Source organism: Pleurodeles waltl, chromosome 10, assembly GCF_031143425.1.
Source record: "Pleurodeles waltl isolate 20211129_DDA chromosome 10, aPleWal1.hap1.20221129, whole genome shotgun sequence".
In the NCBI taxonomy this organism is placed as follows: domain Eukaryota; kingdom Metazoa; phylum Chordata; class Amphibia; order Caudata; family Salamandridae; genus Pleurodeles; species Pleurodeles waltl.
In genome coordinates, this window is record NC_090449.1 from 71,556,373 (window position 1) to 71,581,642 (window position 25,270).

General features: G+C 47.9%; 1 protein-coding gene across 5 annotated transcripts in view; it reads right to left on the reverse strand.

The window, feature by feature from the left end:
• Nucleotides 1-25,270, reverse strand: part of E4F1 (E4F transcription factor 1) — a 336,452-nt gene that overhangs the window by 195,064 nt on the left and 116,118 nt on the right. For all 5 annotated transcript variants that reach the window (XM_069209720.1, XM_069209718.1, XM_069209721.1 and 2 more), the window contains one exon: nt 23,376-23,594. In XM_069209720.1, coding sequence (XP_069065821.1) covers nt 23,376-23,594 — 219 coding nt within the window. The remainder of the gene's footprint in view (nt 1-23,375; nt 23,595-25,270) is intronic.

The window sequence follows — 25,270 nt, forward strand, 5'->3', positions numbered from 1 at the left end:
GTAGGCTGACTAGTTCCAGCAGCCTGCCACACCAGAGACATGTTGCTGGCCCCATGGGGAGAGTGCCTTTGTCACTCTGAGGCCAGTAACAAAGCCTGCACTGGGTGGAGATGCTAACACCTCCCCCAGGCAGGAGCTGTGACACCTGGCGGTGAGCCTCAAAGGCTCACCCCTTTGTCACAGCCCAGCAGGGCACTCCAGCTTAGTGGAGTTGCCCGCCCCCTCCGGCCACGGCCCCCACTTTTGGCGGCAAGGCTGGAGGGAACAAAGAAAGCAACAAGGAGGAGTCACTGGCCAGTCAGGACAGCCCCTAAGGTGTCCTGAGCTGAGGTGACTAACTTTTAGAAATCCTCCATCTTGCAGATGGAGGATTCCCCCAATAGGGTTAGGATTGTGACCCCCTCCCCTTGGGAGGAGGCACAAAGAGGGTGTACCCACCCCCAGGGCTAGTAGCCATTGGCTACTAACCCCCCAGACCTAAACACGCCCTTAAATTTAGTATTTAAGGGCTACCCTGAACCCTAGAATGAAAATGTCACTTACCCAGTGTACATCTGTTCGTGGCATCAGTCGCTGAGATTCACATGGTATGCATGAGCTCGCCATCTGGTGTTGGGTCGGAGTGTTACAAGTTGTTTTTCTTCGAAGAAGTGTTTTCGAGTCACGGGACCGAGTGACTCCACCTTCTGTGCTCATTGCGCATGGGCGTCGACTCCATCTTCGATTGTTTTCCCCGCAGAGGGTGAGGTAGGAGTTGTACTATAGTAATAGTGCCCGCGCAATGAAAAATGTAAGTATGTACCTATTAAAGGATTAAGTAATATATATACAAATGTACAAAATTGAAGGTAACTTCTGAACTGCTACAGGCTTCCGGGGAGGTGGGTGGGTCCATGTGAATCTCAGCGACTGATGCCACGAACAGATGTACACTGGGTAAGTGACATTTTCAGTTCGATGGCATCTGTCGCTGTAGATACACATGGTATGCATAGACTAGTAAGCAGTTAGTTCCCCATAAGCGGTGGTTTAGCCTGTAGGAGTAGAAGTTGTCTGAAATAGAGTTCTTAATACAGCTTGACCTACTGTAGCTTGTTGTGCGGATAGCACATCTATACAGTAGTGTTTGGTGAATGTGTGAGGCGTAGACCAAGTGGCTGCCTTACATATTTCTTGCATTGGGATGTTTCCTAAAAAGGCCATTGAAGCACCTTTTTTCCTTGTTGAATGTGCCCTGGGAGTAATGGGCAGTTGTCTTTTTGCTTTAAGGTAGCAGATTTGGATGCATTTAACTATCCATCTGGCTATACCTTGTTTTGATATTGGGTTACCTGCATGAGGTTTTTGGAATGCAATAAATAGCTGTTTAGTTTTTCTGATGTTCTTCGTTCTGTCAATGTAGTACATTAATGCTCTTTTGACATCTAATGTATGTAGTGCTCTTTCAGCCACAGAATCTGGCTGTGGGAAGAATACTGGTAATTCTACCGTTTGATTTAGATGGAATGGAGAAATAACTTTTGGTAAAAATTTTGGATTAGGTCGTAGGACGACCTTATTTTTATGTATTTGTATAAAAGGCTCTTGTGTTGTGAACGCTTGAATTTCACTTACTCTTCTTAGAGATGTAATGGCGATGAGAAAGGCAACTTTCCAGGTGAGGAATTGTATTCCGCAAGAGTGCATGGGTTCGAAGGGTGGGCCCATGAGTCTTGTTAGAACCACGTTTAGGTTCCATGAAGGAACAGGTGGTGTTCTTGGTGGTATAATTCTTTTAAGCCCTTCTATGAATGCTTTGATAACTGGTATCCTATACAAGGAAGTTGAATATGTAGTTTGCAGGTATGCAGATATTGCTGCAAGGTGTATTTTAATAGAAGAGAAGGCTAGCTTTGCTTTTTGTAAATGGAGCAAGTAATCTACTATATGTTTTGGAGTTGCCTCTAGTGGTTGTATCTGATTATGATGGCAGTAACAAACAAATCTTTTCCACTTACTTGCGTAGCAGTGTCTAGTGGATGGCCTTCTGGCCTGCTTTATGACTTCCATACACTCTTGGCTAAGTTGTAAGTGTCCGAATTCTAGGATTTCAGGAGCCAGATTGCTAGATTCAGCGATGCTGGGTCCGGGTGTCTGATCTGTTGGTTGTGTTGCGTTAACAGATCTGGTTTGTTGGGCAGTTTGATGTGTGGTACTACAGACAGATCTAGCAGTGTTGTGTACCAGGGTTGTCTTGCCCACGTTGGTGCTATTAAAATGAGTTTGAGTTTGTTTTGACTCAATTTGTTTACTAGGTAAGGAAGGAGAGGGAGAGGAGGAAAAGCGTAAGCAAATATTCCTGACCAGTTCATCCATAGGGCATTGCCTTGGGATTGCTTGTGTGGGTATCTGGACGCGAAGTTTTGGCATTTTGCGTTCTGTTTTGTTGCAAATAAGTCTATTTGTGGTGTTCCCCAGAGTGTGAAGTAGGTGTTCAGAATTTGTGGGTGGATTTCCCATTCGTGGACTTGCTGGTGATCTCGAGAGAGATTGTCTGCCAGCTGATTCTGGATCCCCGGAATAAACTGTGCTATTAGACCAATTTGATGGTGGATTGCCCACTTCCATATTTTTTGAGCTAACAAGCTTAACTGCGTTGAATGTGTTCCTCCTTGTTTGTTTAGATAATACATCGTTGTCATGTTGTCTGTTTTGACAAGGATGTATTTGTGGGTTATGATTGGTTGGAAAGCTTTTAGTGCTTGAAAAACTGCTAATAATTCTAGATGATTTATATGCAGTTTTGTTTGATGTATGTTCCATTGTCCTCTTATGTTGTGTTGATTGAGATGTGCTCCCCACCCTGTCATGGAAGCATCTGTTGTTATTACGTACTGTGGCACTGGGTCTTGGAAAGGCCGCCCTATGTTTAAATTTATACTGTTCCACCATAGAAGCGATAGGTAAGTTTGGCGGTCTAGCAACACCAGATCTAGAAGGTGACCCTGTGCTTGAGACCACTGTGAGGCTAGGCACTGTTGTAAGGGCCTCATGTGCAGTCTTGCGTTTGGGACAATGGCTATGCATGAGGACATCATGCCTAGGAGCTGTAGTATTGTTCTTGCTTGTATTGTTTGGTTTGGAGACATGTGTTGAATGACCCTGTTGAAATTGTGGATCCTTTGTGGAGTTGGCGTTGCTACTCCTTTTGTCGTGTCTATTATGGCTCCTAGATATTGCTGTACTTTGCTTGGCAGAATGTTTGATTTTGCAAAGTTGACGGTGAACCCTAAATTGTAGAGGGTTTGTATGACTTGATTTGTGTGGTTTGAGCATTGTGTGAGCGAACTGGTTTTGATTAGCCAGTCGTCTAGATACGGGAACACATGTATTTGCTGCCTTCTGATGTGTGCAGCGACTACTGCTAGGCACTTTGTGAATACTCTTGGAGCGGTTGTTAAACCAAAAGGCAATACTTTGAATTGGTAATGTATTCCTTTGAATACAAACCTTAGATATTTCCTGTGTGATTGATGGATTGGTATATGGAAATATGCGTCCTTGAGGTCTAGGGTTGTCATGTAGTCGTGTTTTCTGAGCAATGGTAACACTTCTTGTAGTGTGACCATGTGAAAGTGGTCTGATTTGATGAATGTGTTTACTACCCTGAGGTCTAGAATTGGTCTCAGTGTTTCGTCCTTTTTTGGTATCAAGAAGTACAGTGAATAAACTCCTGTGTTTATTTGTGTGCTTGGTACTAATTCTATTGCATTTTTTTGCAGTAGTGCTTGAACTTCTATCTCTAGAAGTTGTGAATGGTATTTTGATAAATTTTGTGATTTTGGTGGTATGTCTGGAGGGAATTGCATGAATTCTATGCAATAACCATGTTGGATAATTGCTAGGACCCATGTATCTGTAGTTATTTTGTCCCATGCTTCGTAATATTGATGTATCCTCCCCCCCACTGGTGTTGTGTGGGAGGGGTGAGTGACGTGTGAGTCACTGCTTGTTGGTAGTGGTTTTGGGGCTTTGAAATCTTCCTCTATTCCTAGGAAATTGCCCCCCTCTATACTGGCCCCGAAAACCTCCTCTGTACTGTCCCTGGTAGGTGGGCGGTGCGGACTGTGAGGTGCTAGCTTGTGTGGCCTGACCCCGAAACCCTCCTCTAAAAGGTGTTTTGCGGAAGGTGTTATAAGATCCTCTGCTCTGCGGGGAGTAGAGTGCGCCCATGGCCTTGGCAGTGTCAGTGTCCTTCTTGAGCTTTTCTATAGCTGTGTCGACCTCCGGACCGAACAGAAGTTTCTCGTTTACTGGCATGTTAAGCACTGCCTGCTGAATTTCTGGCTTGAATCCAGACGTTCTGAGCCATGCGTGCCTACGGATGGTAACCGACGTATTAATGGTTCTTGCGGCCGTGTCTGCTGCATCCATGGAGGAGCGTATTTGATTGTTGGAAATGTTTTGACCCTCCTCAACAACCTGTTTTGCTCTTTTTTGCAGATCTTTTGGGAGATGTTCAATGAGATGCTGCATCTCATCCCAGTGGGCTCTGTCGTATCGCGCTAGCAGCGCTTGTGAATTTGCGATGCGCCACTGGTTTGCTGCTTGGACAGCAACCCTCTTCCCGGCTGCATCGAACTTCCTACTTTCTTTATCTGGGGGAGGTGCATCCCCAGAAGTGTGCGAGTTTGCCCGTTTTCTGGCAGCCCCTACCACCACAGAGTCTGGTGGCAGCTGAGAGGTGATGAAGACAGGGTCCGTAGGAGGCGCCTTATACTTTTTGTCCACCCTAGGCGTCACTGCCCTACTTTTAACTGGCTCCTTAAAAATGTCCTTTGCATGGCGTAGCATGCCTGGGAGCATCGGCAGGCTTTGGTAGGAGCTGTGGGTTGAGGAGAGGGTGTTAAATAAAAAATCATCCTCGACTTGTTCCGAGTGTAGTTCCACATTATGGAATAGAGCTGCTCTAGCCACCACTTGTGAGTAGGCTGTGCTGTCTTCCGGTGGTGATGGCCTAGTTGGGTATGTGTCTGGGCTGTTATCAGACACTGGTGCGTCGTACAAGTCCCACGCATCCTGATCTTGGTCGTCGTGGCTCATGGCGGTGTGAGCTGGCGAATGTGACGGGGTGTAAGTTGGCGAAGCCGGAGTTACAGGTGGAGGCGAGGGAGGAGGTGTTACCTTTTGTGTTGTTTGTTGCTGAGGAGTAAACTGAAGCGTTCTCTTTCGTTTGACAGGTGGAAGGGTACTGATCTTCCCAGTCCCCTGCTGAATAAAGATACGCTTTTGCGTGTGATCCACGTCAGTGGATTGCAGTTCTTGTTCAAATCTATGTTTCTTCATTTGAGAAGACATAGAATGCTCTTCGGTATAGGAGCCAGAAACAGGGTCTGATGTCGCTTTTTTCGGCTCCGAAAGCCCTGTCGATTGTTTTTTCGGCTCCGAGGTAACCTTCCTCTTTTTCTGTGCCGAAAATTCTTGGCCTCTATGGTCTTCGGCGCCACTGTCTCGGCGTCGATCGGTGTCGACACCGAACTCTCGGTGTCGATGCTTCTGTTTAGCACTCTCTCGGTCCCGAGGAGGCTGCGTGCCGGTGTCTCGACCGAAGTCGGACGATCTCGACACTGAATGGGCCTTTTTCGGTGCCGATTGTTGGTCACCGAGAATTTGGGTGGAGCCATGGCCGGTTGGCAGTGGCGTCCCCTGGGCCTTCTTTCCTTTTTTAGGGTTTGATCTCGACGTCTTACTCACAGTTCTTGTAGAGTGTAGCTCGTCGGAGTCTGAATCCTGGATGGAAAAGGATTCCTCCTGTTCTTCTTCTGTCTCGAACTGTCGACGCTCTTTTGGCGTGGACGCCATCTGCAGTCTTCTCGCTCGACGGTCGCGCAGAGTTTTTCGGGACCGGAACGCCCGACAGGCCTCGCAGGATTCTTCACTGTGCTCGGGTGACAGGCACAGATTACAGACCGAGTGCAGGTCCGTATAAGGATATTTGTTGTGGCATTCGGGGCAGAATCGAAACGGGGTCCGATCCATCGGCGTTGTCCTCCACGCGGTCGGGCCGACTAGGCCCCGACGGGGTGCCGAAATCTACCCCGAAGGGCACCGAAGCGCTTCGATGTTCAACGCGTCGTCGTATGTGTCTATCTGTAACCGGATCGCAACGATACCGTCGAGAATCTTCCGTCTTCAGCTATCTTTCCGTTCCGAAACTCGGAGCGACATGAACACGTCCGAACCCGATGGCGGAAAGAAAACAATCGAAGATGGAGTCGACGCCCATGCGCAATGAGCACAGAAGGTGGAGTCACTCGGTCCCGTGACTCGAAAACACTTCTTCGAAGAAAAACAACTTGTAACACTCCGACCCAACACCAGATGGCGAGCTCATGCATACCATGTGTATCTACAGCGACAGATGCCATCGAACAATTAGATTCCTGCAAACTACAAGAAGAAGGACTGCCTAGCTGAAAACCCCTGCAGAGGAAGACCAGAAGACGACAACTGCCTTGGCTCCAGAAACTCACCAGCCTGTCTCCTGCCTTCCAAAGAACTCTGCTCCAGCGACGCCTTCCAAGGGACCAGCGACCTCTGAATCCTCTGAGGACTGCCCTGCTTCGAAAAAGACAAGAAACTCCCGAGGACAGCGGACCTGCTCCAAAAAGACTGCAACTTTGTTTCAAGAAGCAGCTTTAAAGAACCCTGCAACTCCCCGCAAGAAGCGTGAGACTTGCAACACTGCACCCGGCGACCCCGACTCGGCTGGTGGAGAACCAACACCTCAGGGAGGACCCCCGGACTACTCCACGACTGAGTACCAAAACCTGTCCCCCCTGAGCTCCCACAGCGCCGCCTGCAGAGGGAATCCCGAGGCTTCCTCTGACCGCGACTCTCTGAAACCTAAGTCCCGACGCCTGGAAGAGACCCTGCACCCGCAGCCCCCAGGACCTGAAGGACCGGACTTTCACTGGAGAAGTGACCCCCAGGAGTCCCTCTCCCTTGCCCAAGTGGAGGTTTCCCCGAGGAAGCCCCCCCTTGCCTGCCTGCAGCGCTGAAGAGATCCGTTGATCTCTCATAGACTAACATTGCGAACCCGACGCTTGTTTCTACACTGCACCCGGCCGCCCCCGCGCTGCTGAGGGTAACATTTCTGTGTGGGCTTGTGTCCCCCCCCCGGTGCCCTACAAAACCCCCCTGGTCTGCCCTCCGAAGACGCGGGTACTTACCTGCAAGCAGACCGGAACCGGGGCACCCCCTTCTCTCCATTCTAGCCTATGCGTTTTGGGCACCACTTTGAACTCTGCACCTGACCGGCCCTGAGCTGCTGATGTGGTGACTTTGGGGTTGCTCTGAACCCCCAACGGTGGGCTACCTTGGACCAAGAACTGAACCCTGCAAGTGTCTTACTTACCTGGTAAAACTAACAAAAACTTACCTCCCCCAGGAACTGTGAAAATTGCACTGTGTCCACTTTTAAAGTAGCTATTTGTCAATAACTTGAAAAGTTTACATGCAATTGAAATGATTCAAAGTTCCTAATGTACTTACCTGCAATACCTTTCAAACAAGATATTACATGTTAAATTTGAACCTGTGGTTCTTAAAATAAACTAAGAAAAGATATTTTTCTATAACAACACCTATTGGCTGGATTTGTCTCTGAGTGTGTGTACCTCATTTATTGTCTATGTGTATGTACAACAAATGCTTAACACTACTCCTTGGATAAGCCTACTGCTCGACCACACTACCACAAAATAGAGCATTAGTATTATCTCTTTTTACCACTATTTTACCTCTAAGGGGAACCCTTGGACTCTGTGCATGCTATTCCTTACTTTGAAATAGCACATACAGAGCCAACTTCCTACAATTAGTCCTTAGGACTACCTTATTTTTGTGTAGTTGGAAACGCTTGTAAACGCTTGAATTTCGCTTACTCTTCGTAGAGATGTGATGGCGATGAGAAATGCAACTTTCCAGGTTAGGAACTGTATTTCGCAAGAGTGCATGGGTTCGAAAGGTGGACCCATGAGTCTTGTTAGGACAACATTGAGGTTCCATGAAGGAACGGGTGGTGTCCTTGGTGGTATAATTCTTTTAAGGCCTTCCATAAATGCCTTAATGACTGGTATCCTATATAGTGAAGTTGAATAGGTAACCTGCAGGTATGCAGATATTGCCGCAAGGTGTATTTTAATGGAAGAGAAAGCTAGGTTAGATTTTTGTAAGTGTAGCAAGTAACCCACTACATCCTTTGGAGATGCGTGTAATGGTTGGATCTGATTATGATGGCAGTAGCAAACAAACCTCTTCCATTTGCTTGCATAGCAGTGCCTAGTGGATGTCCTTCTGGCTTGCTTTATGACTTCCATACATTTTTGGGTAAGTTTTAAGTGTCCGAATTCTAGGATTTCAGGAGCCAGGTTGCTAGATTCAGCGATGCTGGATCTGGATGCCTGATCTGTTGGTTGTTGTAGGAAGTTGGCTCTGTATGTGCTATTTCAAAGTAAGGAATAGCATGCACAGAGTCCAAGGGTTCCCCTTAGAGGTAAAATAGTGGTAAAAAGAGATAATACTAATGCTCTATTTTGTGGTAGTGTGGTCGAGCAGTAGGCTTATCCAAGGAGTAGTGTTAAGCATTTGTTGTACATACACATAGACAATAAATGAGGTACACACACTCAGAGACAAATCCAGCCAATAGGTTTTGTTATAGAAAAATATCTTTTCTTAGTTTATTTTAAGAACCACAGGTTCAAATTTAACATGTAATATCTTGTTTGAAAGGTATTGCAGGTAAGTACATTAGGAACTTTGAATCATTTCAATTGCATGTATACTTTTCAAGTTATTCACAAATAGCTATTTCAAAAGTGGACACAGTGCAATTTTCACAGTTCCTGGGGGAGGTAAGTTTTTGTTAGTTTTACCAGGTAAGTAAGACACTTACAGGGTTCAGTTCTTGGTCCAAGGTAGCCCACCGTTGGGGGTTCAGAGCAACCCCAAAGTCACCACACCAGCAGCTCAGGGCCGGTCAGGTGCAGAGTTCAAAGTGGTGCCCAAAACGCATAGGCTAGAATGGAGAGAAGGGGGTGCCCCGGTTCCGGTCTGCTTGCAGGTAAGTACCCGCGTCTTCGGAGGGCAGACCAGGGGGGTTTTGTAGGGCACCGGGGGGGACACAAGCCCACACAGAAATTTCACCCTCAGCAGCGCGGGGGCGGCCGGGTGCAGTGTAGAAACAAGCGTCGGGTTCGCAATGTTAGTCTATGAGAGATCAACGGATCTCTTCAGCGCTGCAGGCAGGCAAGGGGGGGCTTCCTCGGGGAAACCTCCACTTGGGCAAGGGAGAGGGACTCCTGGGGGTCACTTCTCCAGTGAAAGTCCGGTCCTTCAGGTCCTGGGGGCTGCGGGTGCAGGGTCTTTTCCAGGCGTCGGGACTTAGGTTTCAGAGAGTCGCGGTCAGGGGAAGCCTCGGGATTCCCTCTGCAGGCAGCGCTGTGGGGGCTCAGGGGGGACAGGTTTTGGTACTCACAGTCGTAGAGTAGTCCGGGGGTCCTCCCTGAGGTGTTGGTTCTCCACCAGCCGAGTCGGGGTCGCCGGGTGCAGTGTTGCAAGTCTCACGCTTCTTGCGGGGAGATTGCAGGGTTCTTTAAAGCTGCTTCTTGAGACAAAGTTGCAGTCTTTTTGGAGCAGGTCCGCTGTCCTCGGGAGTTTCTTGTCTTTTTCGAAGCAGGGCAGTCCTCAGAGGATTCAGAGGTCGCTGGTCCCTTTGGAAGGCGTCGCTGGAGCAGAGTTCTTTGGAAGGCAGGAGACAGGCCGGTGAGTTTCTGGAGCCAAGGCAGTTGTTGTCTTCTGGTCTTCCTCTGCAGGGGTTTTCAGCTAGGCAGTCCTTCTTGTTGTTGCAGGAATCTAATTTTCTAGGGTTCAGGGTAGCCCTTAAATACTAAATTTAAGGGCGTGTTTAGGTCTGGGGGGTTAGCAGCCAATGGCTACTAGCCCTGAGGGTGGGTACACCCTCTTTGTGCCTCCTCCCAAGGGGAGGGGGTCACAATCCTAACCCTATTGGGGGAATCCTCCATCTGCAAGATGGAGGATTTCTAAAAGTTAGAGTCACCTCAGCTCAGGACACCTTAGGGGCTGTCCTGACTGGCCAGTGACTCCTCCTTGTTATTCTCATTATTTTCTCCGGCCTTGCCGCCAAAAGTGGGGGCCGGGCCGGAGGGGGCGGGCAACTCCACTAGCTGGAGTGTCCTGCGGTGCTGTGACAAAGGGGTGAGCCTTTGAGGCTCACCGCCAGGTGTTACAGCTCCTGCCTGGGGGAGGTGTTAGCATCTCCACCCAGTGCAGGCTTTGTTACTGGCCTCAGAGTGACAAAGGCACTCTCCCCATGGGGCCAGCAACATGTCTCTAGTGTGGCAGGCTGCTGGAACTAGTCAGCCTACACAGATAGTCGGTTAAGTTTCAGGGGGCACCTCTAAGGTGCCCTCTGGGGTGTATTTTGCAATAAAATGTACACTGGCATCAGTGTGCATTTATTGTGCTGAGAAGTTTGATACCAAACTTCCCAGTTTTCAGTGTAGCCATTATGGTGCTGTGGAGTTCGTGTTTGACAAACTCCCAGACCATATACTCTTATGGCTACCCTGCACTTACAATGTCTAAGGTTTTGTTTAGACACTGTAGGGGTACCATGCTCATGCACTGGTACCCTCACCTATGGTATAGTGCACCCTGCCTTAGGGCTGTAAGGCCTGCTAGAGGGGTGTCTTACCTATACTGCATAGGCAGTGAGAAGCTGGCATGGCACCCTGAGGGGAGTGCTATGTCGACTTACTCGTTTTGTCCTCACTAGCACACACAAGCTGGCAAGCAGTGTGTCTGTGCTGAGTGAGAGGTCTCCAGGGTGGCATAAGACATGCTGCAGCCCTTAGAGACCTTCCTTGGCATCAGGGCCCTTGGTACTAGAAGTACCAGTTACAAGGGACTTATCTGGATGCCAGGGTCTGCCAATTGTGGATACAAAAGTACAGGTTAGGGAAAGAACACTGGTGCTGGGGCCTGGTTAGCAGGCCTCAGCACACTTTCAATTGTAAACATAGCATCAGCAAAGGCAAAAAGTCAGGGGGCAACCATGCCAAGGAGGCATTTCCTTACACAACCCCCCCCCCAAACGAAAGAGGATGAGACTAACCTTTCCCAAGAGAGTCTTCATTTTCTAAGTGGAAGAACCTGGAAAGGCCATCTGCATTGGCATGGGCAGTCCCAGGTCTGTGTTCCACTATAAAGTCCATTCCCTGTAGGGAGATGGACCACCTCAACAGTTTAGGATTTTCACCTTTCATTTGCATCAGCCATTTGAGAGGTCTGTGGTCAGTTTGAACTAGGAAGTGAGTCCCAAAGAGGTATGGTCTCAGCTTCTTCAGGGACCAAACCACAGCAAAGGCCTCCCTCTCAATGGCACTCCAACGCTGCTCCCTGGGGAGTAACCTCCTGCTAATGAAAGCAACAGGCTGGTCAAGGCCATCATCATTTGTTTGGGACAAAACTGCCCCTATCCCATGTTCAGAGGCATCTGTCTGCACAATGAACTGCTTAGAATAATCTGGAGCTTTTAGAACTGGTGCTGAGCACATTGCTTGTTTCAGGGTGTCAAAGGCCTGTTGGCATTCCACAGTCCAGTTCACTTTCTTGGGCATTTTCTTGGAGGTGAGTTCAGTGAGGGCTGTCACAATGGATCCATATCCCTTCACAAACCTCCTGTAATACCCAGTCAAGCCAAGGAATGCCCTGACTTGAGTCTGGGTTTTTGGAGCTACCCAGTCCAGAATAGTCTGGATCTTGGGTTGGAGTGGCTGAACTTGGCCTCCACCTACAAGGTGGCCCAAGTAAACCACAGTTCCCTGCCCTATCTGGCATTTGGATGCCTTGATAGAGAGGCCTGCAGATTGCAGAGCCTTCAAAACCTTCTTCAGGTGGACCAGGTGATCCTGCCAGGTGGAGCTAAAGACAGCAATATCATCAAGATAAGCTGTGCTAAAGGACTCCAAGCCAGCAAGGACTTGATTCACCAACCTTTGGAAGGTGGCAGGGGCATTCTTTAAACCAAAGGGCATAACAGTAAACTGATAATGCCCATCAGGTGTGGAGAATGCTGTTTTCTCTTTTGCTCCAGGTGCCATTTTTATTTGCCAGTACCCTGCTGTCAAGTCAAAGGTACTTAGGAATTTGGCAGCACCTAATTTATCTATGAGCTCATCAGCTCTAGGAATTGGATGAGCATCTGTCTTGGTGACAGAATTGAGCCCTCTGTAGTCCACACAAAACCTCATCTCTTTCTTTCCATCTTTGGTGTGAGGTTTGGGGACTAAGACCACTGGGCTAGCCCAGGGGCTGTCAGAGCGCTCAATTACTCCCAATTCCAGCATCTTGTGGACTTCCACCTTGATGCTTTCCTTAACATGGTCAGACTGTCTAAAGATTTTGTTTTTGACAGGCATGCTGTCTCCTGTGTCCACATCATGGGTACACAGGTGTGTCTGACCAGGGGTTAAGGAGAAGAGTTCAGGAAACTGCTGTAGGACTCTCCTACAATCAGCTTGCTGTTGGCCAGAGAGGGTGTCTGAGTAGATCACTCCATCTACTGTGCCATCTTTTGGGTCTGATGACAGAAGATCAGGGAGAGGTTCACTCTCTGCCTCCTGATCCTCATCTGTTACCATCAACAGATTCACATCAGCCCTGTCATGGAAGAGCTTAAGGCGGTTCACATGGATCACCCTCTTGGGGCTCCTGCTTGTGCCCAGGTCCACAAGGTAGGTGACCTGACACTTCCTTTCTAGCACTGGGTAAGGGCCACTCCATTTGTCCTGGAGTGCCCTGGGAGCCACAGGCTCCAGAACCCAGACTTTCTGCCCTGGTTGGAACTCAACCAGTGCAGCCTTTTGGTCATACCAAAACTTCTGGAGCTGTTGGCTGGCCTCAAGGTTTTTGGTTGCCTTTTCCATGTACTCTGCCATTCTAGAGCGAAGGCCAAGTACATAGTCCACTATGTCTTGTTTAGGCTCATGAAGAGGTCTCTCCCAGCCTTCTTTAACAAGAGCAAGTGGTCCCCTTACAGGGTGACCAAACAGAAGTTCAAAGGGTGAGAATCCTACTCCCTTCTGTGGCACCTCTCTGTAAGCAAAAAGCAGACATGGCAAGAGGACATCCCATCTCCTTTTGAGTTTTTCTGGGAGCCCCATGATCATGCCTTTTAATGTCTTGTTGAATCTCTCAACTAAGCCATTAGTTTGTGGATGGTATGGTGTAGTGAATTTGTAAGTCACTCCACACTCATTCCACATGTGTTTTAGGTATGCTGACATGAAGTTGGTACCTCTGTCAGACACCACCTCCTTAGGGAAACCCACTCTGGTAAAGATACCAATGAGGGCCTTGCCTACTGCAGGGGCAGTAGTCGACCTAAGGGGAATAGCTTCAGGATACCTAGTAGCATGATCCACTACTACTAGGATGTACATATTTCCTGAGGCTGTGGGAGGTTCCAGTGGACCAACTATGTCCACACCCACTCTTTCAAAGGGGACCCCCACCACTGGAAGTGGAATGAGGGGGGCCTTTGGGTGCCCACCTGTCTTACCACTGGATTGACAGGTGGGGCAGGAGAGGCAAAACTCCTTAACCTTCTGGGACATATTGGGCCAGTAGAAGTGGTTGACTAACCTCTCCCACGTCTTGGTTTGTCCCAAATGCCCAGCAAGGGGAATATCATGGGCTAAGGTCAGAATAAACTCTCTGAACGACTGAGGCACTACCACTCTCCTAGTGGCACCAGGTTTGGGGTCTCTGGCCTCAGTGTACAGGAGTCCATCTTCCCAATAGACCCTATGTGTTCCATTTTTCTTGCCCTTGGACTCTTCAGCAGCTTGCTGCCTAAGGCCTTCAAGAGAGGGACAGGTTTCTTGTCCCTTACACAGCTCCTCCCTTGAGGGTCCCCCTGGGCCCAAGAGCTCAACCTGATAAGGTTCAAGCTCCAAAGGCTCAGTTCCCTCAGAGGGCAGAACTTCTTCCTGAGAAGAGAGGTTCCCTTTTTCTGACTGTGTTGCAGTTGGTTTCCCAACTGACTTTCCTTTTCTCTTGGTAGGCTGGGCCATTTTTCCAGACTCCAGCTCTACTTTTTCACCCTGTGCCTTGCATTGTGCTCTTGTTTTTACACACACCAGTTCAGGGATACCCAGCATGGCTGCATGGGTTTTTAGTTCTACCTCAGCCCATGCTGAGGACTCCAGGTCATTTCCAAGCAGACAGTCTACTGGGATGTTTGAGGAGACCACCACCTGTTTCAGGCCATTGACCCCTCCCCATTCTAAAGTTACCATTGCCATGGGATGTGCTTTAGTTTGATTGTCAGCATTGGTGACTGTATAAGTTTTTCCAGTCAGGTATTGGCCAGGGGAAACCAGTTTCTCTGTCACCATGGTGACACTGGCACCTGTATCCCTCAGGCCCTCTACACTTGTCCCATTAATAAAGAGCTGCTGCCTGTATTTTTGCATGTTAGGGGGCCAGGCAGCTAGTGTGGCTAAATCCACCCCACCCTCAGAGACTAGAGTAGCTTCAGTGTGGACCCTGATTTGCTCTGGGCACACTGTTGATCCCACTTGGAGACTAGCCATTCCAGTGTTACCTGGATTGGAGTTTGGAGTGGAACTTTTCTTGGGACAGGCCTTGTCTCCAGTTTGGTGTCCAGACTGACTACAGTTTCGACACCAGGCCTTTTTGGGATCAAAGTTTTTACCCTTGTACCCAGGATTGTTTTGTGAAGAGGCTCTGGGCCCACCCTCCTGTGCAGGTTTTTGGGGGCCTGTAGAAGACTCTTTACTATTTTTATTTTTGGCTGTCTCACCACCTTTCCCCTGGGGAGGTTTTGTGACCCCTTTCTTTTGGTCACCCCCTGTGGAAGTTTTGGACACCCTAGTCTTGACCAAATGGTCCGCCTTCTTTCCCAATTCTTGGGGAGAAATTGGTCCTAGGTCTACCAGATGCTGATGCAGTTTATCATTGAAACAATTACTTAACAGGTGTTCTTTCACAAATAAATTGTACAGCCCATCATAATTACTTACACCACTGCCTTGAATCCAACCATCTAGTGTTTTTACTGAGTAGTCTACAAAGTCAACCCAGGTCTGGCTCGAGGATTTTTGAGCCCCCCTGAATCTAATCCTATACTCCTCAGTGGAGAATCCAAAGCCCTCAATCAGGGTACCCTTCATGAGGTCATAAGATTCTGCATCTTGTCCAGAGAGTGTGAGGAGTCTATCCCTACACTTTCCTGTGAACATTTCCCAAAGGAGAGCACCCCAGTGAGATCTGTTCACTTTTCTGGTTACACAAGCCCTCTCAAAAGCTGTGAACCATTTGGTGATGTCATCACCATCTTCATATTTAGTTACAATCCCTTTAGGGATTTTCAACATGTCAGGAGAATCTCTGACCCTATTTATGTTGCTGCCACCATTGATGGGTCCTAGGCCCATCTCTTGTCTTTCCCTCTCTATGGCTAGGATCTGTCTTTCCAAAGCCAATCTTTTGGCCATCCTGGCTAACTGGATGTCCTCTTCACTGGAGTTATCCTCAGTGATTTCAGAGGTGTTGGTCTCTCCTGTGAGGGAACCAGCATCTCTGACTATTATTTTTGGAGTCAGGGTTTGAGAGACCCTGTTCTCCCTAGATAGGACTGGTAGGGGGGAATTTTCCTCCAAGTCACTATCCTCTTCCTCTGAGTTGCCACCCTCAGAGGGGTTGGCCTTTTCAAACTCTGCCAGAAGCTCCTGGAGCTGTATTTTGGTAGGTTTGGGGCCCATTGTTATTTTCTTTATTTTACAGAGTGACCTTAGCTCCCTCATCTTAAGATGGAGGTAAGGTGTGGTGTCGAGTTCCACCACAGTCACATCTGTGCTAGACATTTTGCTTCTAAAAGTTGGAATACTTTTTAAGAATCTACAACTGGTTCTAGAATCTAATTCAAACTTTTACAAACTTTTAAACTCTAAAAGAAATGCTAAACAGGATCTAACACAAGGCCCTAGCAGGTCTTTTAAGAATTTAGAAAAAACTTTTCAAATTGCAAAAATCAATTTCTAATGACAATTTTGGAATTTGTCGTGTGATCAGGTATTGGCTGAGTAGTCCAGCAAATGCAAAGTCTTGTACCCCACCGCTGATCCACCAATGTAGGAAGTTGGCTCTGTATGTGCTATTTCAAAGTAAGGAATAGCATGCACAGAGTCCAAGGGTTCCCCTTAGAGGTAAAATAGTGGTAAAAAGAGATAATACTAATGCTCTATTTTGTGGTAGTGTGGTCGAGCAGTAGGCTTATCCAAGGAGTAGTGTTAAGCATTTGTTGTACATACACATAGACAATAAATGAGGTACACACACTCAGAGACAAATCCAGCCAATAGGTTTTGTTATAGAAAAATATATTTTCTTAGTTTATTTTAAGAACCACAGGTTCAAATTTAACATGTAATATCTTGTTTGAAAGGTATTGCAGGTAAGTACATTAGGAACTTTGAATCATTTCAATTGCATGTATACTTTTCAAGTTATTCACAAATAGCTATTTCAAAAGTGGACACTTAGTGCAATTTTCACAGTTCCTGGGGGAGGTAAGTTTTTGTTAGTTTTACCAGGTAAGTAAGACACTTACAGGGTTCAGTTCTTGGTCCAAGGTAGCCCACCGTTGGGGGTTCAGAGCAACCCCAAAGTCACCACACCAGCAACTCAGGGCCGGTCAGGTGCAGAGTTCAAAGTGGTGCCCAAAACGCATAGGCTAGAATGGAGAGAAGGGGGTGCCCCGGTTCCGGTCTGCTTGCAGGTAAGTACCCGCGTCTTCGGAGGGCAGACCAGGGGGGTTTTGTAGGGCACCGGGGGGGGACACAAGCCCACACAGAAATTTCACCCTCAGCAGCGCGGGGGCGGCCGGGTGCAGTGTAGAAACAAGCGTCGGGTTCGCAATGTTAGTCTATGAGAGATCAACGGATCTCTTCAGCGCTGCAGGCAGGCAAGGGGGGGCTTCCTCGGGGAAACCTCCACTTGGGCAAGGGAGAGGGACTCCTGGGGGTCACTTCTCCAGTGAAAGTCCGGTCCTTCAGGTCCTGGGGGCTGCGGGTGCAGGGTCTTTTCCAGGCGTCGGGACTTAGGTTTCAGAGAGTCGCGGTCAGGGGAAGCCTCGGGATTCCCTCTGCAGGCGGCGCTGTGGGGGCTCAGGGGGGACAGGTTTTGGTACTCACAGTCGTAGAGTAGTCCGGGGGTCCTCCCTGAGGTATTGGTTCTCCACCAGCCGAGTCGGGATCGCCGGGTGCAGTGTTGCAAGTCTCACGCTTCTTGCGGGGAGATTGCAGGGTTCTTTAAAGCTGCTTCTTGAGACAAAGTTGCAGTCTTTTTGGAGCAGGTCCGCTGTCCTCGGGAGTTTCTTGTCTTTTTCGAAGCAGGGCAGTCCTCAGAGGATTCAGAGGTCGCTGGTCCCTTTGGAAGGCGTCGCTGGAGCAGAGTTCTTTGGAAGGCAGGAGACAGGCCGGTGAGTTTCTGGAGCCAAGGCAGTTGTTGTCTTCTGGTCTTCCTCTGCAGGGGTTTTCAGCTAGGCAGTCCTTCTTGTTGTTGTTGCAGGAATCTAATTTTCTAGGGTTCAGGGTAGCCCTTAAAAATAAATTTAAGGGCGTGTTTAGGTCTGGGGGGTTAGTAGCCAATGGCTACTAGCCCTGAGGGTGGGTACACCCTCTTTGTGCCTCCTCCCAAGGGGAGAGGGTCACAATCCTAACCCTATTGGGGGAATCCTCCATCTGCAAGATGGAGGATTTCTAAAAGTTAGAGTCACCTCAGCTCAGGACACCTTAGGGGCTGTCCTGACTGGCCAGTGACTCCTCCTTGTTATTCTCATTATTTTCTCCGGCCTTGCCGCCAAAAGTGGGGGCCGGGCCGGAGGGGGCGGGCAACTCCACTAGCTGGAGTGTCCTGCGGTGCTGTGACAAAGGGGTGAGCCTTTGAGGCTCACCGCCAGGTGTTACAGCTCCTGCCTGGGGGAGGTGTTAGCATCTCCACCCAGTGCAGGCTTTGTTACTGGCCTCAGAGTGACAAAGGCACTCTCCCCATGGGGCCAGCAACATGTCTCTAGTGTGGCAGGCTGCTGGAACTAGTCAGCCTACACAGATAGTCGGTTAAGTTTCAGGGGGCACCTCTAAGGTGCCCTCTGGGGTGTATTTTGCAATAAAATGTACACTGGCATCAGTGTGCATTTATTGTGCTGAGAAGTTTGATACCAAACTTCCCAGTTTTCAGTGTAGCCATTATGGTGCTGTGGAGTTCGTGTTTGACAAACTCCCAGACCATATACTCTTATGGCTACCCTGCACTTACAATGTCTAAGGTTTTGTTTAGACACTGTAGGGGTACCATGCTCATGCACTGGTACCCTCACCTATGGTATAGTGCACCCTGCCTTAGGGCTGTAAGGCCTGCTAGAGGGGTGTCTTACCTATACTGCATAGGCAGTGAGAGGCTGGCATGGCACCCTGAGGGGAGTGCTAAGTCGACTTACTCGTTTTGTCCTCACTAGCACACACAAGCTGGCAAGCAGTGTGTCTGTGCTGAGTGAGAGGTCTCCAGGGTGGCATAAGACATGCTGCAGCCCTTAGAGACCTTCCTTGGCATCAGGGCCCTTGGTACTAGAAGTACCAGTTACAAGGGACTTATCTGGATGCCAGGGTCTGCCAATTGTGGATACAAAAGTACAGGTTAGGGAAAGAACACTGGTGCTGGGGCCTGGTTAGCAGGCCTCAGCACACTTTCAATTGTAAACATAGCATCAGCAAAGGAAAAAAGTCAGGGGGCAACCATGCCAAGGAGGCATTTCCTTACAGTTGTGTTGTGTTAACAGATCTGGCCTGTTGGGCAATTTGATGTGGGGTACTACTGATAGGTCTAGCAGTGTTGTGTACCAGGGTTGCCTTGCCCAAGTTGGTGCTATCAATAGGAGTTTGATTTGACTCCATTTGTTTACTAGATAAGGAAGGAGAGGGAGAGGGAGAGGGGGGAAAAGCGTATGCAAATATCCCTGACCAGTTCATCCATAGGGCATTGCCCTGGGATTGCCTGTGTGGGTATCTGGATGCGAAGTTTTGGCATTTTGCGTTCTCTTTTGTTGCAAACAAGTCTATTTGAGGCGTTCCCCAAAGTCTGAAGTAAGTGTTTAGAATTTGGGGGTGAATTTCCCATTCGTGGACCTGTTGGTGATCGAGAGAGATTGTCTGCAAGTTGATTCTGGATCCCTGGAATAAACTGTGCTATTAGGCGAATGTGGTTGTGAATTGCCCATCGCCATATCCTCTGTGCTAGAAGGTTCAACTGCGTTGAGTGTGTCCCCCCCTGTTTGTTTAGATAATACATTGTTGTCATGTTGTCTGTTTTGACAAGAATGTATTTGTGAGTTATGATTGGTTGGAAAGCCTTTAGTGCTTGAAAAACTGCTAGCAGTTCTAGGTGATTTATATGCAGTTTTGTTTGATGAACGTTCCATTGTCCTTGTATGCTGTGTTGATCGAGGTGTGCTCCCCACCCCGTCATGGAAGCATCTGTTATTACGTAATGTGGCACTGGGTCTTGGAAAGGCCGCCCTTTGTTTAAATTTATACTGTTCCACCATAGAAGCGAGAGATATGTTTGGCGGTCTATCAACACCAGATCTAACAGGTGACCCTGTGCTTGTGACCATTGTGATGCTAGGCACTGTTGTAAGGGCCTCATGTGCAGTCTTGCGTTCGGGACAATGGCTATGCATGAGGACATCATGCCTAGGAGTTGTAATATCATTTTTGCTTGTACTTTTTGTGGACTTGGAGTGGCTAGTCCTTTTGTTGTGTCTATTATGGCTCCTAGGTATTGTTGTACCTTGCAAGGCAGAATGTGTGATTTTGCAAAGTTGACGGTGAAACCAAGTTTGTAGAGGTTTTGTATGACCTGATTTGTGTGGTGTGAGCACCTTGTCAGTGAGTTGGTCTTGATTAGCCAGTCGTCTAGATACGGGAATACGTGTATTTGCTGCCTTCTGATGTGTGCAGCCACTACTGCTAGACATTTTGTAAAGACTCTTGGTGCGGTTGTTAAACCAAACGGCAATACTTTGAACTGGTAATGTATTCCTTTGAATACAAACCTTAGGTATTTCCTGTGCGACCGATGTATTGGTATATGGAAATACGCGTCTTTGAGGTATAAGGTTGTCATGTAGTCCTGTAGTTTTAGCAATGGTAACACTTCTTGTAGCGTGACCATGTGAAAGTGATCTGATTTGATGTAGGTGTTTAGTATTCTGAGGTCTAGGATTGGTCTCAGTGTTTTGTCCTTTTTTGGTATTAAGAAGTAGAGTGAATAAACTCCTGTGTTTATTTGTGACTTTGGTACTAGTTCGATTGCATTCTTTTGCAATAATGCTTGGACTTCTATTTCTAGAAGGTCGGAATGTTGTTTGGATAAATTCTGTGCTTTTGGTGGTATGTTTGGAGGGATTTGTAGAAATTCTATGCAAGAACCATGTTGGATAATTGCTAAGACCCAAGTGTCTGTAGTTATTTCTTTCCATGCATCGAACTGACCTATTCTTCCCCCCACTGGTGTTGTGTGGAGGGGATGAGTGACATGTGAGTCACTGCTTGGTTGTAGGGGTTTTGGGGCTTTGAAATTTTCCCCTATTCCTAGGGAATTGTCCCCCTCTATATTGGCCCCGAAAACCTCCCCTGTACTGTCCCTGGTAGTTGGACGGTGTTGCCTGTGAGGTGCTTGGCTTGTGTGGCCTGACCCCGAAACCCCCCTCTAAAGGTTGTCTTGCGGAAGGTGCTGTAAGTGCCTCTGCTCTGCGGGGAGTAGAGTGCGCCCATGTCTTTAGCAGTGTCAGTGTCCTTTTTCAGTTTCTCAATTGCCGTGTCCACCTCTGGTCCGAACAGTTGTTTCTCATTGAAGGGCATATTGAGCACTGCCTGCTGTATCTCTGGTTTAAAACCAGACGTTCGTAGCCATGCGTGCCGTCTTATAGTCACAGATGTGTTAATTGTCCTTGCAGCTGTGTCTGCTGCGTCCATGGAGGAGCGTATCTGATTATTAGATATGTTCTGTCCTTCCTCAACCACCTGTTTCGCCCTGTTTTGTAGTTCCTTGGGTAGATGCTCAATGAGGTGTTGCATCTCGTCCCAATGGGCTCTGTCATAGCGCGCAAGTAGTGCTTGAGAGTTAGCGATGCGCCACTGGTTTGCAGCTTGTACTGCGACTCTTTCCGGCTGCATCAAACTTGCGGCTCTCTTTATCTGGGGGTGGTGCATCCCCAGATGTGTGGGAGTTGGCTCTCTTGCGAGCTGCTCCTACTACGACAGAATCTGGTGGCAGCTGTGTGGTGATGAAAACAGGGTCTGTGGGAGGCGCTTTGTATTTCTTTTCAACCCTTGGTGTGATTGCCCTACTTTTGACCGGCTCCTTGAAGATTTCCTTTGCGTGCCGAAGCATTCCTGGGAGCATAGGCAGGCTTTGGTAGGAGCTGTGGGTGGATGAGAGGGTGTTGACTAAGAAGTCATCCTCGACTGGTTCTGAGTGGAGGTTTACGTTGTGGAACTCTGCCGCTCTAGCCACCACTTGTGAATAGGCTGTGCCGTCTTCTGGTGGTGAGGGCTTTGTGGGATACGCCTCTGGACTGTTGTCCGACACTGGGGCGTCGTATAAGTCCCAAGCGTCTTGGTCCTGGTCACCTTGGCTCACGGTGGTGTGAGCCGGGGAATGTGATGGAGTTTGTGCTGGCGAAATGTTAGTTACAGGTGGAGGAGAAGGTGGCGGAGTTACCTTTTTCACCATTTTTGTTTGTGGTGCTTGGTCTGTCTGAAACTCCAGTCTCCTTTTTCTCCTAATAGGGGGAAGGGTGCTTATTTTCCCGGTTCCTTCCTGTATGAAAATACGTTTCTGCATATGGTCCACTTCGGTGGATTGCAACTCTCCCTCAAATCTATGCTTTCGCATCTGAGAGGACAAGGACTGCTCCTCTGAATAGGAACCGGTAACGGTCAGTTGCGGGTCGTTCCGGCACCGAAACCCTGTCTGTATGCCTTTTCGGCTCCGAGGTGACCTTCTTCTTTTTTAGAGTCGAAGCCTCTCGGCGTCGATCTTCCTCGGTGCCGCTGTCTCGGCGTCGAGCCGTTTCGGCACCGCTATCTCGGCGTCGATCCTTTTCAGCAGCCCTTTCTCGGTCCCGAGAATGCTGCGTGCCGGTGTCTCGACCGTAGTCGGACGATCTCGGCACTGTATCGGCCTTTTTCGGTGCCGATGGTCGGTCACCGAATTTATGGGTCGAGCCATGGCCTGGTGGCAGTGGCGTCCCCTTGGCCTTATCACTTTTCTTTTGTTTCTTCGACGTCTTACTCACAGTTCTTGGATCGTCTAATTCCTGGGAGTTCGATTCGTGGATCGAGAAGGTTTCTTCTTCCTCTTGCTCCTCGAACTCTCGGTGCGCTGTCGGCGTGGACGCCATCTGAAGTCTTCTGGCTCGACGGTCACGAAGTGTCTTTCGGGACCGGAACGCACGACAGGCCTCGCAAGTCTCTTCACTGTGCTCAGGCGACAGGCACAGGTTACAGACCAAATGTTGGTCTGTATACGGGTATTTGTTGTGGCATTTGGGACAGAAACGGAACGGGGTCCGTTCCATCAGCGTTGTTGTACACGCGGTCGGGCCGACCAGGCCCCGACGGGGGAATCGGAAGCTACCCCGAAGGGCACCGGAGCTCTTCAATCTTCGATGCGGTGTCGATTCAATCTAAGCCGATCCCGAACGCAACAATACCGACGTAATCTTCCGATAAATAGCTAACTTTCCGTTCCGAAACTCGGAGCGACAGGAACACGTCCGAACCCGATGGCAGAAAGAAAACAATCGAAGATGGAGTCGACGCCCATGCGCAATGGAGACGAAGAGGAGGAGTCACTCGGTCCCGTGACTCGAAAGACTTCTTCGAAGAAAAACAACTTGTAACACTCCGACCCAACACCAGATGGCGGGCTATGCACAACATGTGCATCTCCAGCGACAGATGCCATCGAACACTCTATTTCAACTTACCAAACTGCCTGCCTTTCATAGCGTAATATCTTAAGACAGTACATCGTTCCACTTGCAAGTCATCAGTGTAACGCAGACTACTGATGTGACAAATCATTACAGCGCCAATAGGCTCAAGGTTTCAAAATATTGTATTACTGTACATGAAACGTGCTCGAAGGTAATTTGAAGGGAAAAAAAAGTTGATTTCTAGTCTTCTAGTACCATTTACAAGTGGTCTATAGAGACTTACCGCTTCATGTTCTTCCATCTGAGTACACTGAGTTCCATCTGGATTTTCCTCCACATCATTTATGTCCTTGGTTTCCTCTGAGGAGCTGACTTCTTCGTACTTGTGCAAATCTTCCAATTTCACAGTTTCAATAACGATGCCAGAGTTCTGCATGGCATGCCGCAGAAGATTGCCACTGTTAATGCTCCCATCGGGTAGAATCTCTTCAGAGTTAGAAACCTGGAATAAAGAGACAAAAGCTATGAAGAGGAAGCACTTTCAATATGTAATGCAATACTAAGAAGCTCAATGATCTACCTAAAATAAAGTATCAGTTGAAAAAATTAGGCCTGGAGAAAGTGAGAAGGGGCATATAGTCCCCGCATTGCGAGTACAGTGAAGGATGGAACTGGTTTAAATTAAGTGCATTACAGGAGTCCGTGAAGTTCTGGACTTCAGAGTAGTGAAGTCATGGAACCAAGCACTAAACCTATCCACCACAAGACCATTGTCAGATAACAGACTGACTGATGAAATACAATTGAGGAATGCCTGTGTACAATTACCCCTGGGCCCGTGGGTGAAAGTCCAAGATGGTCTTAATACAGCAGCTAGAATTGACGGACTATAAATGTTAAATGTGAGAAGCTCACAGAGTTATCTGTGTGAGTAGCAAGTTCAGTGCTAGATAAAGAATCCTTGCTGATAACTGCTATCCCTCCTCCAAACTGTACAGGTCTAATACTTTATTCGTGTTTATGTGAAAGCAACAAACAGAATAATTCAAAATTGATAACTTCAATAGAAGGGTTCAATAAAAAATAAATAAAAAAAAAGAAAAAAAAAAAGAAGTGTTTAATAAGACACAAATGAGATATGCACAATGGCGCTTGATGGTACTTCTCGTTACCAGAGTAAATAAGCAGATAGAGCTGTATAAGAGGACCCTTTCTTTTTAGGACTAGCTGACAGCGCAGTTAGTTGCCTGCAGAGCTATTGTTCCCAATCCTTTAAAGGATAACACTATAATAGGCTTTAGCCACTCCCAGTCGATTAATAGGCTCTCAACTCATGCTATGTGATGTAATCATTCTACCTCCTATTGAGTGCGCGCATTGCAATCTGAGGGATTATTTTTAATCTCATACGTACATTGAATCTTCACACATTCAAATTATTAATCTCATTGATGGCCTGTATAAAGAAAGCAATAATTTTTTATTTTTTATTTCTACTGCACAAGGTTTTTTTGTAAGTGTGAAAATTAAGACAGTTTGGGAGCCTCGCCAGACTACTGCTTTCTCCAAATAAATAAATAAATCATATACAATATACATTCAAAGAATGGATTTTGGTCAACAGGCTTCATCCCCATGTGTGTTAATGAAAATGTCACTTACCCAGTGTACATCTGTTCGTGGCATCAGTCGCAGTAGATTCGCATGTTTTGCAATAGCTCGCCATCTGGTGTTGGGCCGGAGTGTTACAAGTTGTTTTTCTTCGAAGAAGTCTTTCGAGTCACGGGACAGAGTGACTCCTCCTTTTGTCTCCATTGCGCATGGGCGTCGAATCTTCGATTGTTTTTCCCCGCAGAGGGTGAGGTAGGAGTTGAATTGTAGTAATAGTGCCCATGCAATGGAGTGACTAAGTATGCACCTATCTAAGGTTGAGATGATACATATATAAATAGTTGAAGGTAACTTCCAAACTGCTACAGGCTCCCGGGGAGGCGGGTGGGCACATGCGAATCTACTGCGACTAATGCCACAAACAGATGTACACTGGGTAAGTGACATTTTCAGTTCGATGGCATCTGTCGCTGTAGATACGCATGTTTTGCATAGACTAGTAAGCAGTTATCTCCCCAAAAGCGGTGGATCAGCCTGTAGGAGTGGAAGTAGTCTGAAATAATGTTC